Raw genomic sequence first — 13,740 nt, 5'->3', positions numbered from 1 at the left:
ATTATCTATATTACCATAGACAAAGTTTTGTACATATCTACTAGGTGGCATCAAACACAGAAAACAAATTGTCAGGTTTAATACATAATAAATTTGACGGAACTGCAGTATTTTATTAACAACTTCTTACAATTTTATAAAAGATATTAATAAATGTACCTATACAGATAAATTGCCACATACATTTTTCAATTTTTATACAAATAAAATAAATATCAAAGTCAAAATAAAAATGACAACCTTCCAAACTCAACTTTTGTATGCTTTAGGAAATAAAATAAAGGTTCTTCCGGATTTAAGAAAAATATTTCTTCGTCCTTTAATACAAAGTAAGTTTAATTTGTAATACTACAATACTACTACAATATTTCAAGTATTTTGTATTTTAATAAATAATTGCAATTTATTACTTATATAGTAGCTGTAAAAGCAATAAATCAAGAATACATAGAAGAAGGAATATTAGATAGAATAAGTCAAAAATACAATATACCAGAAGAAACTGTGGATGAATATTATTCAGTCATCTTTACAATATTAAAGATTCATTTGGGCACAACATCGCAAAATATTAAACCTGCAGAATTTAAACAAATATTAGAAGAACTGAAGTATGTATTTTACCATATATCACATTCGATTATTTTTAATTTTGTCTTAGTAAGCACGATATTATTTCTACAGATTATCTTCAGAATGTATTGATGACCTATCTATAGTTGTATATGGTCAAAAGCGACCAGAATTAATATCAGGATTAATACAGAAAATAAAATTTTATCCACACCTAATAGCCTGCAAGTGGCGTATAGATATTACCATCTCTTCTAGGTACCTGTTTAATAAATTATAAATTTTGTAATACTGATATGTGTAATACAAAAATTCATTTTACTCATATTTCTATATATGTTTAAGAAATTATCTGATTATTAATGTGAATATTTTTAGCATATTAAATAGAGTTTTGGAACCACATATTATAATGGAATGGACATTTAGCAATGGAAAGCGTCAAATATTTGAGTTATCTTTGCCAAAATTTCATCAATTAAGACATGCCATAGCGACTATACTTGTAGATATGCGAAAGGTTGAAAAACAATGTGCTTCAAAAAATATTCTATGTAGCTGATGATGGTGGTATGAAAACTAACAATATAAGTCTTTTTCATTCTAACCTTGTGCAATATTGTATTAGAAATAAGAAACAAGATGTAAGATATCCTTTGTACTTCAAGAAACTACATTTCATGTAATAATGTAAATAACTAATAAAATTAGTTAACTTTCCCTTGTTCTTTTATTTTACAGAGTTTATTATTTTTAACTACATGAATTCGAATAAAATAGTTCTAAATAGTTTCTACTAGTTATATCACATTTGATATTTTCACTGTATATGCTATTTTCATCGTGTAGAATTAAAAAAATATTTTTAGTATCCTAGTACCTTTAAAAATTTCAATGTGCTATGTAAAGCGCGAAAGACATCGATATCGTTAACTAGAGTGCGTACTGAATATCATATCTACATACATATGTCCAAGTGTAGGTGGATCTGCCTGTATTCTTGAAAAGATCCGAAGCCCTTTAGAAAAATGTCATCGTTGTTAAAAAACTGTTGGAGGCTGTCACAAAATCTATCTGTTACAACACCAAAATGTAAACAAATTTCATTGATAATTCTTTGATTTTCTGTTTTATATCATGTAATAAATTATAAACTAAATCGATAGGTTATCCAAAATTTCTTCCCTTCATGAGAACAAGTACCACGGAAACTGAAAAAACGGAATTACAACGTACGTAAAAAATTGTTATTTATAATATATTTAATAATGTAATGAATTAAATGTAAAGAATTGTTATCATATATATTTTATAACCTTTTCCTTAATCTTAATACTTCTTTCTCCAAATTACATTTACACAATCTTCTTTTATTAAACAGCAACAATGCGTAAAATCAGAACAGATGTAGAAACCATAAAGGATATGGGTTTATATATTAGTGCATGCTTACCAAAGTATGTGCAGAAGGTTCAAATAAATGCTGGTGATGAACTTGAAATATTAATTTGTCCACAAGGAGTTATTCCAACGCTAAACTTTTTGAAATGTCATCAAAATACTCAGTTTACTTCATTATCGGATCTGACTGCAGTAGATGTTCCTTCTCGAAAATATAGATTTGAGGTAAATTTGTATTTGAAAAATAATACTCCATATAATACTTCATATAATAAATATAGTTATGTAATGTTTTGATTATTAGGTTGTCTACAATCTTCTTTCTTTTACTTTTAATTCACGTATTAGGGTAAAAACATACACAGATGAATTGACACCTATACAGTCAGCAGAAAGTGTTTATAATGCTGCTAACTGGTACGAACGAGAAGTGTGGGACATGTATGGCATACTATTTTTGGGTAATTCAGATCTTCGTAGAATTCTCACAGATTATGGTTTTGAAGGACATCCATTAAGAAAAGATTTTCCTTTAAGCGGTTTTGTTGAGGTAATTTTATAATATAATTCTAATGCTCCACAAATGCTTTGACTTCAATTGATAATAGATAATGTAAAAATTATATTTTTAAACATAGGTACGCTATGATGATGAATACAAGAGAGTAGTATGCGAACCGCTAGAATTAACACAAGAATTTCGCAAATTTGAATTATCCACTCCATGGGAACAATTTCCTAATTTTCGTGCTGTTGAACCTGAAAAAAGTAAGGAAGAAGATTCATCTAAAGATAAAAAGTAAATTACATTTTTATTGTATGTTATAAACATGTATTGAAAGAAACATGTGTTAGTCTTCATATTAATATTTATTTAATACTACCGTGCATTCGTTTCAATAAAATAGATACAAAGTATGACAACGAAAATTTTTAGTAATTTGTTTATTGACCCTAGTAGCATGAACAATTTATGTATTTTCCGTGTAAGATAACTTCAAGTGAAATATGCGCATTTTGTATCGTTTTATATTTTACATATTGTATAATATAAACGTAATTCGTTAATTACAAAGTGCTTATATCCTAATTTTAAGGCATATTTTTCGGTGAGTTGTAAACAAATTGAATCAAGAACGAAATTGACTGATCCTATATTCAATATTTACGCGTATATAACAATAGGAATTACTGTATATCCTTTCCTTAAGAGAAGTGTACAAGTACTCAACCTTTGCTTTATACAATTATACATACACTAAGATTATTTTATATGCATTAACCCTTTCGCTTCAAATGCCGCTTATAGGCGGCACCCGCGAGATGACCTGTGGGTACGAGTACCGCATATAGGCGAAGACTCCCGAGTCCGGCACCCCATATATCCGACATCCAAATGATGCATATACAACTGCTATCTGTAGTCAATAATATATTTTTTCGTTATCGGCAGAACATTTTCTGTTGATTTTATTGACATATTGGATTAATCACTTCTTAAAGTTACTCATTGTTGCAACAACATCAAAACGTTTCACGCAATATATTTCAAACATCCAAACGATCGTATACTGTTTCATCTTAAAAATTTATTAAATCCATTGACAGTGAAACGATATTTCATATACGGTTCTTACAAGAATTATTGTTATTTAAGACTTAGGCAAACGTATATACAGCAACCACGCACACTGTGCGTATTTATGGACTGGACTGCCGAAGCGAAAGGGTTAAATTATATTATTGCATCTTTCATTTTTTTTGTTTTACTTATTACGTTAGCACCAGCAATTAGAACGTTTTCTAAACTAAGTACTTAAATATATTCATATATTTTACTTTAGTACTAATAAGAACTTACTTTCGCGAAATAAGTTTTCTTTTCAAATGTAAGGCAAGACACTTCCAATTTACGAGAAAGGAGAACCTTTGTCCTTTTTAAAAATATATCTTTTGAAAATTGTTTCCTCATCAATCCACTTGAAAATGTACGCGTGGATGTATATATATAACGTCATCACAGTGCCAGTAGTAAATATGTACTTACATACATAACATTCATTCTAACATCACAGTATTTCGTAAACATGTCTCTCGTTATCGCGTGTGTGCGCGTGTGTGAGTGTGTGTGTGTTTATATGTATATATTGTATGTAATCGATACATGTTAGATGAAATTCTACAATGACCATATAATTAAGCTCTTGTTGTCCATCATGAAATATGCCAGTTAGTGAATAAACTATAGTTTTTCAATTGGACTCGCTTTCTCTGCGACTTTTTGTCGTTTCCTAATAAATGGAACAAAACCCCACAACGACGCGCCTACCACTAGAATAATTCCTAAGATGCTGAAGATCGGCCCGTAACTGCCGATTTGTTCAAATACAACGCCGCAAATTGGAGGGCCAACCAACTGTATGATTCCATTTACGAACAACGAGATACCATAGGAGGAAGTTAACTTCTCGGTCCCTAACATATCGGCCATTATAACCGCGGTGATACCAACGTAAATACCGGAAGCTAATCCGAAAACACCGCAATAAACCGACAGGATGGTGTAGCTTGTGGCTATGGGGAGAAGAGCCAACGAAATTCCAGAAATGAACAAACCGCCAACGAAATACCAATGCTTTGGCATGATCGAGACATCGGATAGCGCTGAGCCTCCGATACGTCCTATCAAGTCTAATATAGAGACGGTCGAAAGAAGAAGGGAAGACATATTTTTGTCGAAACCCAACGAAATAGCGTACGCTGGTAATAAGATGACGAAATTCGTATAACTGACAGCGTTCGTTGAATTCGAAACCAAGATTACCAGATAGATAGGATCCTTCAATAAACTTAAGTCAAAGAATTTGTTCCTCTTCTCTTTTACTTCGTTCTTGTTCGTTTCTTCGGTACCCTTCCTCGTGAAGGTGCTTGATATCGCGTTCAAGGTCAACGTAGACGCCCTTTCCGGATGTATAGCGGAAAGCGTGCTTCCATGATACGGCGTGCTGATATAATTAAACGATGACATGCTCGGTGACTGTAAAGGCGATTTCTGACGTTTCGATAGCCTGGCAGAATCTCCGCCCCGTTCCGGAACAGCGTGCAACGCCGGAGTGCTGTGCATCTGGCCTGTTATCTCCCGTCCCGTGGGCATGCTAATTTTTCTCGTTCGACCTTGAACTGGCGTATTCTTGTAATACTCTAAAGCGACACTGGACGCACTCTTTGGTACCATTGGCGCGGCTTTTTCGTTTTCGTTCGAAGAAGAAACAACATGATTCGATTGCTTCTCATCTTCGGGACTAGCTACTGTGACCGAGGCGGCCTCCAAGTCGACGTCGTTCGATTTGCTCGACGACGATGCTGGTACCATGTGCCTTTCCACCGGTTCGTACAAAAGAGCACTCGCCCATACATTCAAAGTAACAGCACCCATTATTAATACTGCACCTCTGTAAAAAAGTAAAATGAGCTTTAGCGCTTTTTGTTCGGCCCAACGATAAGGTTAGCTATAGCTTACAATATCGTCATCGGGATATTCCACGGCTGTTGAGAGGAAAAAAATCGTCACTTCGTTAAACCAATTACATAAATACTAATTTTTAACAAATACGCTTTTCCTTTAATATCAGTACTTAGTTTTAGCTAATTAATTGTTTAAAAATTTTTCCGTGATATAAATATGAATATTTCAATTAAGCTATGCTGTTAATCAATCACTGAAATACAATGATTGTGTAAGCATGGAATGGAATAGGAAACATTTGAAAATATTTAATGATCAATTTTTTTAGAAAGAATAAAAAAAATATTTTTCTATATAGTGATTCATGACGCAATGAAATGAAAATAATTTAAAAGATCATAAATAGAAGCGTAAAAACGCTTTATTATTGTATTTCTTGTATACTTGCTAATTATTTTATTTTATTATATATATAATTACTTTATATGTATAAAATATTTTTTTATACTATATAAATTGTAAAAAGAGAATACAAAAGATTAATATCAGGTACAGTTTGTTAATACTCTTAAATGATTCACTTATCATAATCTTTGGTAACCAACAGATATAGTATAACATATTCCTAACTTTTACATTAACATAATCTTTTCAATACTGGTTTATATGTATATATCTCATGAATTACCATCAAGTGTTACAAACAAAGCCTTATATATTCCAAAATACATAAGACTTATACTAATCACAGCTCTTTTTTTAAATAACCTTAATAAAAAATTCATTAAGTATTATACAGATGTTTCATAGTCTGCACCGTTTCCAGTTAGAACAGACTATGATAGATAATTTGTACGTCAATCTGAAACTGTTTTATTTATGAACTAAGAATAAATGAACAAAATAATATTTAATATTTAAATATTTCAATAAAATAAATATAGAATTAAAATGAATTCAATGAGTATGAAACAAAAATAAACGAACAGAGAGCTTAGAAATATTTCTTTGAATATCAACAGACTTCTATAACTGATACTTAATGTATCGAGAGAAGAAGAAATACTAAGGAAGAAAGAGTGTTACTCCTTTCCCGTTTTTAAAATAGATTGAGGTGGAAATTATATTTTTAGCGTGCGTTTCAGATCGCGTACAATACATTCTGCGGTACGAGAGAAGTTCATCTTCTTCGAAATCGCAATTTGTTCCTGTCTTCTCCCATGGACACATTCTTCTGCAACAAAAGAAAAAATAAAAGGGACGTTTAGACGAATGGAAACGTTCTAGCTTACATCTATCGGTGTAGTAATATATATACATATCGTATATATATATACATATATTGTATATAGCATATATCATAGTACGAATACAGAATATAAAAATTGTGTTTACGTTTTGAGACTCGTTACGTATAACGATATTCCACATTAGCATTCGGCACAGATTAAAATATTCGTTTCGATACACGCGTGTTAAATCAACTCGATTAAAGTTCTTCCGACGTAAAACGTGAGTTTTAGAGACACCGCGTGCTGTTTCGTGTCGCTGCAAAGTAAAACTATGAGAGAGTGAAAAAAAAAGAGAAATATTGGAATTTAAAAAAAAAACAGTCTCGAAATGAATATTGAAACTGACTTACATTTGGTATGGCGCAATTTATTAATTAATTTATACGTACTTCGACTTTATACTTAACTCTGCTACGTCTTTCGGTCGTTTTCAAGCCAATCGTTTCCTTTATTCTTAAAAATTTTTCAAATTTAAGAAAATTGTAAGAGAATCGTTGTTAAAATTTTTATTAATGTTATCCTCATTTCAATTCCACCAAATTTTTCCTAAAATATCAAAAATCTTTTTGTTTCTTGAAACGAGAGATCGAGATATAAATATTCGAAGATCGTAGCAGGATTAATATATGTAAATCGAGAAAAAAAACAGTCTACTCACATGTTCACGTTCGATCGACAACATATTATCGACATACATATGTACATTATTGTATATTCATAAAACCAAACGAAGAGAATAAGAACTTCAGTATACGTATTTGGTTCTAAAACAAATATAATACGTAACCAGAAAAAAAGAAAATACAAAAGTACAAAAAACAAAATTAACTTTTTGATTACTCCTATTACATAGCCGCGGTTAAACAATGCGAAATGCATAAAAATTGAACTTATCTTAATTCTATTTTTGCTATTACGACACATATTAACTCGAAACACGTGAGCATCACGCGTTCGCCATTTATAATGTGCACACTTAAAATGTGCAAGTACTTTCAACGTCAAACCGTACGTTTCCGTAGTTCTCGCATGGATATGATTATTACATATGCACACACAACGAAACGCACGCACGTGTAATTATAATTTTTTACTTTCGACTATTCGATAATGGCATATGCTCTACCTTTTTCCTTCTGTTTTGTTATTCTTTTTTAAACGAAGCGTATCATTTATAATTAAAGAAGACAAAGAAAGAGACATATTATCTTCTTTATGTGCACATGTATTCCGAAGACAAAGAATTACACTTTATGCTAAACTGATGGTACTTTAATTCTAATACTTGATTACGATACAGACTGTTTCGTTTGCATCGGCGGTTAAGTATCTAAAGCGAACGGCAATTTCACGACACACAAGGATTGCATCCAGATCTTTAAATAACCGCCCAATGAAGGAACTCGTCTTTATCATCGTGGAAGAAAGTCATCACAATAGGTTGCACGATACTGGCCCAGATCTTATTTCGTCCTTTTTTATTGTAGTCTCGGTGCAGTTGAGTCTAATTTAAAATCAAGCGTTAAAATATATTACGCCTGGCAATTTGGTTTGGTAGAAATGGTAAAAGATAAAAAAGCGTGATAGGAATTTAGATCATTAAAATACGTGGCATAGAACAAAAACGTATATATATGTATATACGAAATATATATGATTCTTACCTAAACCATATCAGATGAATTATGTGGCATTTTCCACATGCAGAATTCGGGGTTAGTACATAGAATATTTCTGCGTGGTTTTGAAATTAGAATAACGTCAACTAGTCGCGAGCCTATCATCTTTTTGACAGCCAACGTTACCGTGTGTATATCGAATAGTTAATGTTCGTTATCTTTAATGACAACACATTTGATAAGGAGGCTATAAAACAGCTATAGAATGTTGTAAATTTCGCAGAGATATACAATAAAATTGTGTACATAAATGCACGCGCGTGGTTGATCCAAGTATCTTGTAAAAAGGAACTACACACATGCATGATTGATCATCGTCACATTTAATTAGTTGTAATAATGATGTATAAATACTCACCTAATCTTCACAAAATATATATAAACTTTCTAAGACAATAACACTTTATTTATGGATCTTCATGAGAACAAGATGCACGTGATTATACACAAACGTCTTGTATCTTTTTCTTTTTTCTTTCTTTTTTTTCGTGACACTAATTGTATCACAAATTATATAAAAGTTGGACAAATCAAGCTCACAAATCACAGATACATTCAATTTTGTCAAAAATAAAACGAATGTGTTAAAGCATATTTTAATTAATTACATCGTTTAATTAATTAATTTTAAAACATCATTAATAAATTATATTAACTACTGTTCTGCAGATAAAATGCTGTTAAATAAACGTTTTATAGAAATAAAAGAAAAATTCAATTTTTAATTTTAATCATTTATAATGAACCCTTGGTTTGTGATTTTTTAGCAATCATAAAACAATCTTTCATAGAGATAATAAAGCCATACCTGTTGTTGTTTTAGATACATAACGAAAAAACGTACCTGTAACCATACTCTCGTAGAAGAATTCCTAGGATGGGTGGAAGAAATATTGAACCTAATGCACTACCAGATATGCAGAGCCCATTTGCAAGTCCACGTAACCGTACAAAGTATGAAGTTACTATATACACAGTTGGGGGAAAAGATAACCCTGCTCCAGTTCCTACCAGAACACCATAACTAAAAGATTGAACAAACAATAAGATTACATATTTACATAAAAAATGTAATAGTATGCTTTTAATTTAATAGCAATAATAATATATTAATAATTACCTGACACATAAGAAGGCCACAGAGTTGGCAAAATAACTTAGCATCATTCCTGCAGCAGCAAATGTTCCTCCCAGTAAAGTCACTGTTCTATAGGAGTATTTAACTGATAGTACACTAGAAAGAGGTCCTACAACAAAAATTAATTTTCTTATTTTCAATTCCAAATGTTTGCCACTAGGTAATAGTTTCACCTAGTTTTAATTAAGCTTACCAAGTGAACTATACAAAAAATAGCATAAAGCTGGTATCCAAGCAGCTGCAGAAGGTGATGCATCAAAAACTTCAAGAAATTCAACAAATAAAACACCAAAGGATTTCACTGTTCCTGGAATAAGTAGATTGACCATAACGGATGCTAAAAGTACAAGCCATCCCCATCCTCCATCTGGTGGGACTAGGTCCTCTTCAATTGTTACATTTTTAACTAAATAAAAAGAATTATGAATATTATTATTATTTATAAGTATATACGACTAGATTCTATTAGTTTACTCAATTCATACTTATTGTTTTAGCATATTTTATATATATGAAAAGCAAATTCCTTTTAAAAATTTAAAAAGTTCTTATCTTTTATATAGAATTAAAATACTATGTTTTTAACTATAATATATTTGAAATAATTTCGTGTTAGAAAATTTTCCATGACTATCTGGAGAGATATACAAGTTTTTTGACTTGAAATGGAATACTTTATCACTAAACAAAATATGAAAAAAAGAGCGTAAAACATCAATAATTGTATATTTGTATTTATTATTAGAACTTGTTAAGAAAATTTAAAATTTTCAATGCATATCATATTTTTAGTTATTGCTAAAAAGAAGCAAAAAACGATTTTTAAAAAGATCACAATGAATCTTTATTGCGTTTCCTATCTTTTTACTCGTAAATTAAAATATTTACATACAATTAGTGGGTGAACATTGATCCCTTCAGAAAAAAAAGAAAAAAGAAATAAAAATGTAGATTCTCAATGTAAATGACCTACCTTGTTTATTGGTCCCATTGAAGTTGCTTTTTTTCTCGTTCTCAGAGTGCTGCGATACAAGTCTATAGTTTCCTTTCTTATTTTTGCTTGCACCGAATTTGATGTTGATGCCATTGTCTTGATCTTGGACTCGTTGCATTGTCATCAACCTTTTCTTTTCCGTTCACACTAGCGCGCGCGCGCGTATACACATGTACAATATATATGTATATCTGAATGTAATTATACAAAGGAAAAGCGAAACGAGAATCCGTTGTTTCGTTGCGAATAAAGAAAATCTAACGTCGCCCGTCGGCACTCAAACGCGCTAATAACTCAACTTGATTAAGCCTTAAAAATGTCACGGGAATTAACAGAAAAAATAGAAAGAAATAAGCGAGAGAGGAATATAAAGAGAAACGATAGTGCACCGAATTACACCGAATAGATAATATCGTGGCCTATGAGTGACCAGCATCAATGTTCACAAACTGCAGGATCAGCAGTCGTGTCCTCCTCTTCGATCGCTTCGGACTTCATCAATTTCAATCTAATGCTGGAGGTCACGGTTAGACCGTAGCTTTTTCTGTTTCTCTGATAAGGCGAGCCTCGTGAACCGGTCATAGACCCCGATGTTCGCATAAACGATTTCCTTCGAAATTGTTGAAACGGGAAGTATCTGCGATCCAATTGACTCGACGACGCCACCAACAGTAACCCGCAATATGATATTCTGTATAATTTCACTGGGGTTACACCACCGCCCGTGCCTTCTGCTTTCGTTACTCCTTCAAATTGCATAGAGCACATAAACAATGGCATGTATACGGAATATTCTTACGCACGATTCACTGTCATTCCATGCAGAAAACGCTTCGATTTGCACTATCGAGTCACGTATATAGATATCAAAACAACTTGTCCGTCGCGGAACGACTGATCAGCTGTGTATCACGCAGGGCCGTTTACCACTACTTCATCTTGTCTCCCACCATATCCACATTCTCCTGTTTCAGTCTTGCCTACGGGTATTTCTCTCTCACTCTCTTTAAAACATACATGTATAGTAGTAGCCTTGATAACTGGCCGGAATTCTGCTTTGCTAACTGGTCATCGCTATCCCCACTATTTCTTGGAAATACATATTTCCATAAAGAATGGAAGATTACGCTAGTTCTTGGTTAAATGGCCACGAATGGGGATCTTATCTGGCCAACTACCGAGAGAAATATATTTTTATGAAATACCCAGTATATATCTATTTCCTCTTTCGATTGAGTATGAATAAGATACGGATAACATTTCTTTATTTTATATACAGTGGCTACAAAAAGTATTTGCACATATCCTTATTTTCCAACAAAGTGTAGTTTTATCAGTGTTCTACATTTCATTTTCATAGTATCAAATCTTCGTAGTTATATAAAAGTATTACTAAATGATAAAATTTAATATACTTGAACATAGTTAATTAGCATGTAAATGTAGCATAAATGTAAATATTTAGTAACGATACCTGGTTAATTACAATAGTATGTAAATACTACAGTACATATAGCGATGTGCAAATTTGAAGTCATTGTACATTGCACCAGAAATAATATTCACCCCCACAAAGTCGATTCCAAGAAAAAGTGGGGTTTGAAGTGGTCAGTTAGTATGAACACTTTTGGTATTTCCTTCAGTTCGCTTACCTTAGGCTTGCTTTGCTTACCAATATTCGACTGTTTATATATATATGTATATATATATAATAAATATATATAATGTATATATATATATATATAACAAAATATATTATATATTTGAGAACTTGGTATCTTAAATTCGATAATGGATATTTATTGTACTATTTCTGTACTCATCCCTGATATTGAGGGCCGAGAATCATAGTGATATGATTATAAATCACTGTTAGTTCTCGTAAAACAGTGTTGTGCCTTTATCATCATTATCTTAAAATCTGATCATAAAAAATGTCGTTATTATGGCAGAGAATTAATTTTTTATTAACAGAACGTTTGTTAATGAAACTACTGCCAAAAATTATATAATAGTATATATGTTGTATTTTGTATTAACCCAGGTTTTGGCAGCATCTACGGAACGTAAAAAAATAATTTTTAATTCATCATATACATATAGATCATGCCTTATTAACTGGCCAGATTCAGTCCCAACCAGTGATCAGTTAGCAAGGCAGTTAGGTATTACATCTTTTCTTTCTGTCGTCTCCTTTCTCTTATGGAGTTATCTTGCTCTGTTATACCTTCTGCAGGTCAGGTCTGTACAGTAAAAAAGAGGACGTGCATACTAAGGAATAAGGGAATGGAAAATTTAGCATGGTATACACAATAGCGAAGGAGCTCACTCTATGAGTCACAGGAACCAAATGTAGGATTTTTGTCCTCTGTGATGTGAACGCAACATGAATTTAATGTTCCTCGCCCGCGGCCGCGTCCCACTTCGAGAATAGAGAAATCGAGGTAGGAAAAACAAGCTTCACGAGCATCGATAAGCCTCGTGCCCGATACTGAATACCGAATGAAAAACTGTTTACGACCTCGGCTTTCAGCTTATCACAGAGAAGGTAAATTTTGAAGCGGCTCATCGTTGAGTTTACTCACCTCTTCAAAAACCATTACCCGATGATCCCTTCTGTGTGCAATGAACTACTTCATGGGATTTTCCGCCTCACACAATGGATACCTTGCAATTTGTAATGTAGCATTAACATTGGAATTACCGACTATTTTACACTACTACGACATACTACACTATATATTATAGTAAGTATGTATATAAAGAATAATATATATTATATAATAATTATAATATATAATATATGGTACAGTATATAATTTGTGTATATAAGATTATAATATATAAATAACTTTTGCCAAAAAAATTAAAATGAAAGAAGAAAAAAGAAATACAGAATATAATAAAAGTAACTGTTCATTCATATATTTTACAAATAATTATAGAAAATCTTGCAAAATTCACTGTAGTAAGACCGCAAAATTTCTATGAAAAATTAGGAATTTGTTATTTTAACCACTTTGGTAGTTCTAGTATCGATAAATGTATTTTTTATATTAGCGATAATATTTGAATTTTAAAAATAAAATTGATTACTAATAAATCTGCGAATATTACATATATAATTGCAGGTAAACTTAAATAATCTAAATTATAGTTTATATATAACATTTAAAAATGCATGGAATAAATAATAC

General features: G+C 31.7%; 3 protein-coding genes and 3 long non-coding RNA genes across 6 annotated transcripts; 4 read left to right on the top strand and 2 right to left on the bottom strand.

Annotated features, from left to right (window-relative positions):
* Positions 1–39: 39 nt before the first annotated feature.
* On the top strand, positions 40–1,293 carry LOC138180358 (COMM domain-containing protein 5). The gene is made up of 4 exons (XM_069114156.1): positions 40–329; positions 419–611; positions 685–831; positions 952–1,293. Exons 1-4 carry the CDS (start codon positions 233–235, stop codon positions 1,133–1,135), a joined length of 621 nt encoding a protein of 206 aa, XP_068970257.1. The 5' UTR covers positions 40–232; the 3' UTR covers positions 1,136–1,293.
* A 216-nt stretch (positions 1,294–1,509) lies between these two features.
* ND-30 (NADH:ubiquinone oxidoreductase core subunit S3) lies at positions 1,510–2,904 on the top strand. Its single transcript, XM_069114155.1, has 5 exons — positions 1,510–1,665; positions 1,740–1,805; positions 1,955–2,199; positions 2,279–2,524; positions 2,613–2,904. The coding sequence occupies exons 1-5, from the start codon at positions 1,602–1,604 to the stop codon at positions 2,775–2,777; spliced, it is 786 nt and encodes a 261-aa protein (XP_068970256.1). The 5' UTR covers positions 1,510–1,601; the 3' UTR covers positions 2,778–2,904.
* On the bottom strand, positions 2,762–11,515 carry hrm (solute carrier family 16 member hermes). The gene is made up of 5 exons (XM_069114132.1): positions 10,523–11,515; positions 9,743–9,955; positions 9,532–9,658; positions 9,256–9,435; positions 2,762–5,426 (listed from the first exon to the last, which is right to left on the bottom strand). The coding sequence occupies exons 1-5, from the start codon at positions 10,665–10,667 to the stop codon at positions 4,217–4,219; spliced, it is 1,875 nt and encodes a 624-aa protein (XP_068970233.1). The 5' UTR covers positions 10,668–11,515; the 3' UTR covers positions 2,762–4,216.
* On the bottom strand, positions 6,551–9,249 carry LOC138180361 (uncharacterized). Its single transcript, XR_011173274.1, has 4 exons — positions 8,397–9,249; positions 7,391–8,236; positions 6,836–7,278; positions 6,551–6,674 (listed from the first exon to the last, which is right to left on the bottom strand). It is a non-coding gene; the product is annotated as an uncharacterized LOC138180361 (long non-coding RNA).
* LOC138180362 (uncharacterized) lies at positions 6,961–9,670 on the top strand. Its single transcript, XR_011173275.1, has 2 exons — positions 6,961–7,087; positions 9,235–9,670. It is a non-coding gene; the product is annotated as an uncharacterized LOC138180362 (long non-coding RNA).
* Positions 11,516–12,655: 1,140 nt separating the features above from the next.
* LOC138180364 (uncharacterized) lies at positions 12,656–13,164 on the top strand. The gene is made up of 3 exons (XR_011173277.1): positions 12,656–12,708; positions 12,780–12,987; positions 13,077–13,164. It is a non-coding gene; the product is annotated as an uncharacterized LOC138180364 (long non-coding RNA).
* The last annotated feature ends 576 nt before the right edge of the window (positions 13,165–13,740 follow it).

This window comes from Bombus flavifrons, chromosome 5, assembly GCF_040668555.2.
Source record: "Bombus flavifrons isolate JBK064 chromosome 5, iyBomFlav1_principal, whole genome shotgun sequence".
NCBI classification, from domain to species: Eukaryota; Metazoa; Arthropoda; class Insecta; order Hymenoptera; family Apidae; genus Bombus; species Bombus flavifrons.
The sequence above is the reverse complement of the archived record's forward strand: the minus strand, read 5'-3'. Positions and strand labels throughout refer to the sequence as shown.

Excerpts from the sequence above, each read along its gene's own strand:
- ND-30 (XM_069114155.1), top strand. The coding sequence starts at position 1,602 with ATGTCATCGTTGTTAAAAAACTGTTGGAGGCTGTCACAAAATCTATCT. Across the intron at positions 1,666-1,739 it reads ATCTGTTACAACACCAAAAT|GTTATCCAAAATTTCTTCCC; the intron begins GTAAACAAATTT and ends CTAAATCGATAG. Across the intron at positions 2,200-2,278 it reads CTCGAAAATATAGATTTGAG|GTTGTCTACAATCTTCTTTC; the intron begins GTAAATTTGTAT and ends TTTGATTATTAG.
- LOC138180358 (XM_069114156.1), top strand. The coding sequence starts at position 233 with ATGACAACCTTCCAAACTCAACTTTTGTATGCTTTAGGAAATAAAATA. Across the intron at positions 612-684 it reads CAAATATTAGAAGAACTGAA|ATTATCTTCAGAATGTATTG; the intron begins GTATGTATTTTA and ends TTATTTCTACAG. Across the intron at positions 832-951 it reads GATATTACCATCTCTTCTAG|CATATTAAATAGAGTTTTGG; the intron begins GTACCTGTTTAA and ends GAATATTTTTAG.
- hrm (XM_069114132.1), bottom strand. The coding sequence starts at position 10,667 with ATGACAATGCAACGAGTCCAAGATCAAGACAATGGCATCAACATCAAA. Across the intron at positions 9,956-10,522 it reads CAATGGGACCAATAAACAAG|TTAAAAATGTAACAATTGAA; the intron begins GTAGGTCATTTA and ends CTTTTTATTTAG. Across the intron at positions 9,436-9,531 it reads GTGGCCTTCTTATGTGTCAG|TTATGGTGTTCTGGTAGGAA; the intron begins GTAATTATTAAT and ends TCAATCTTTTAG.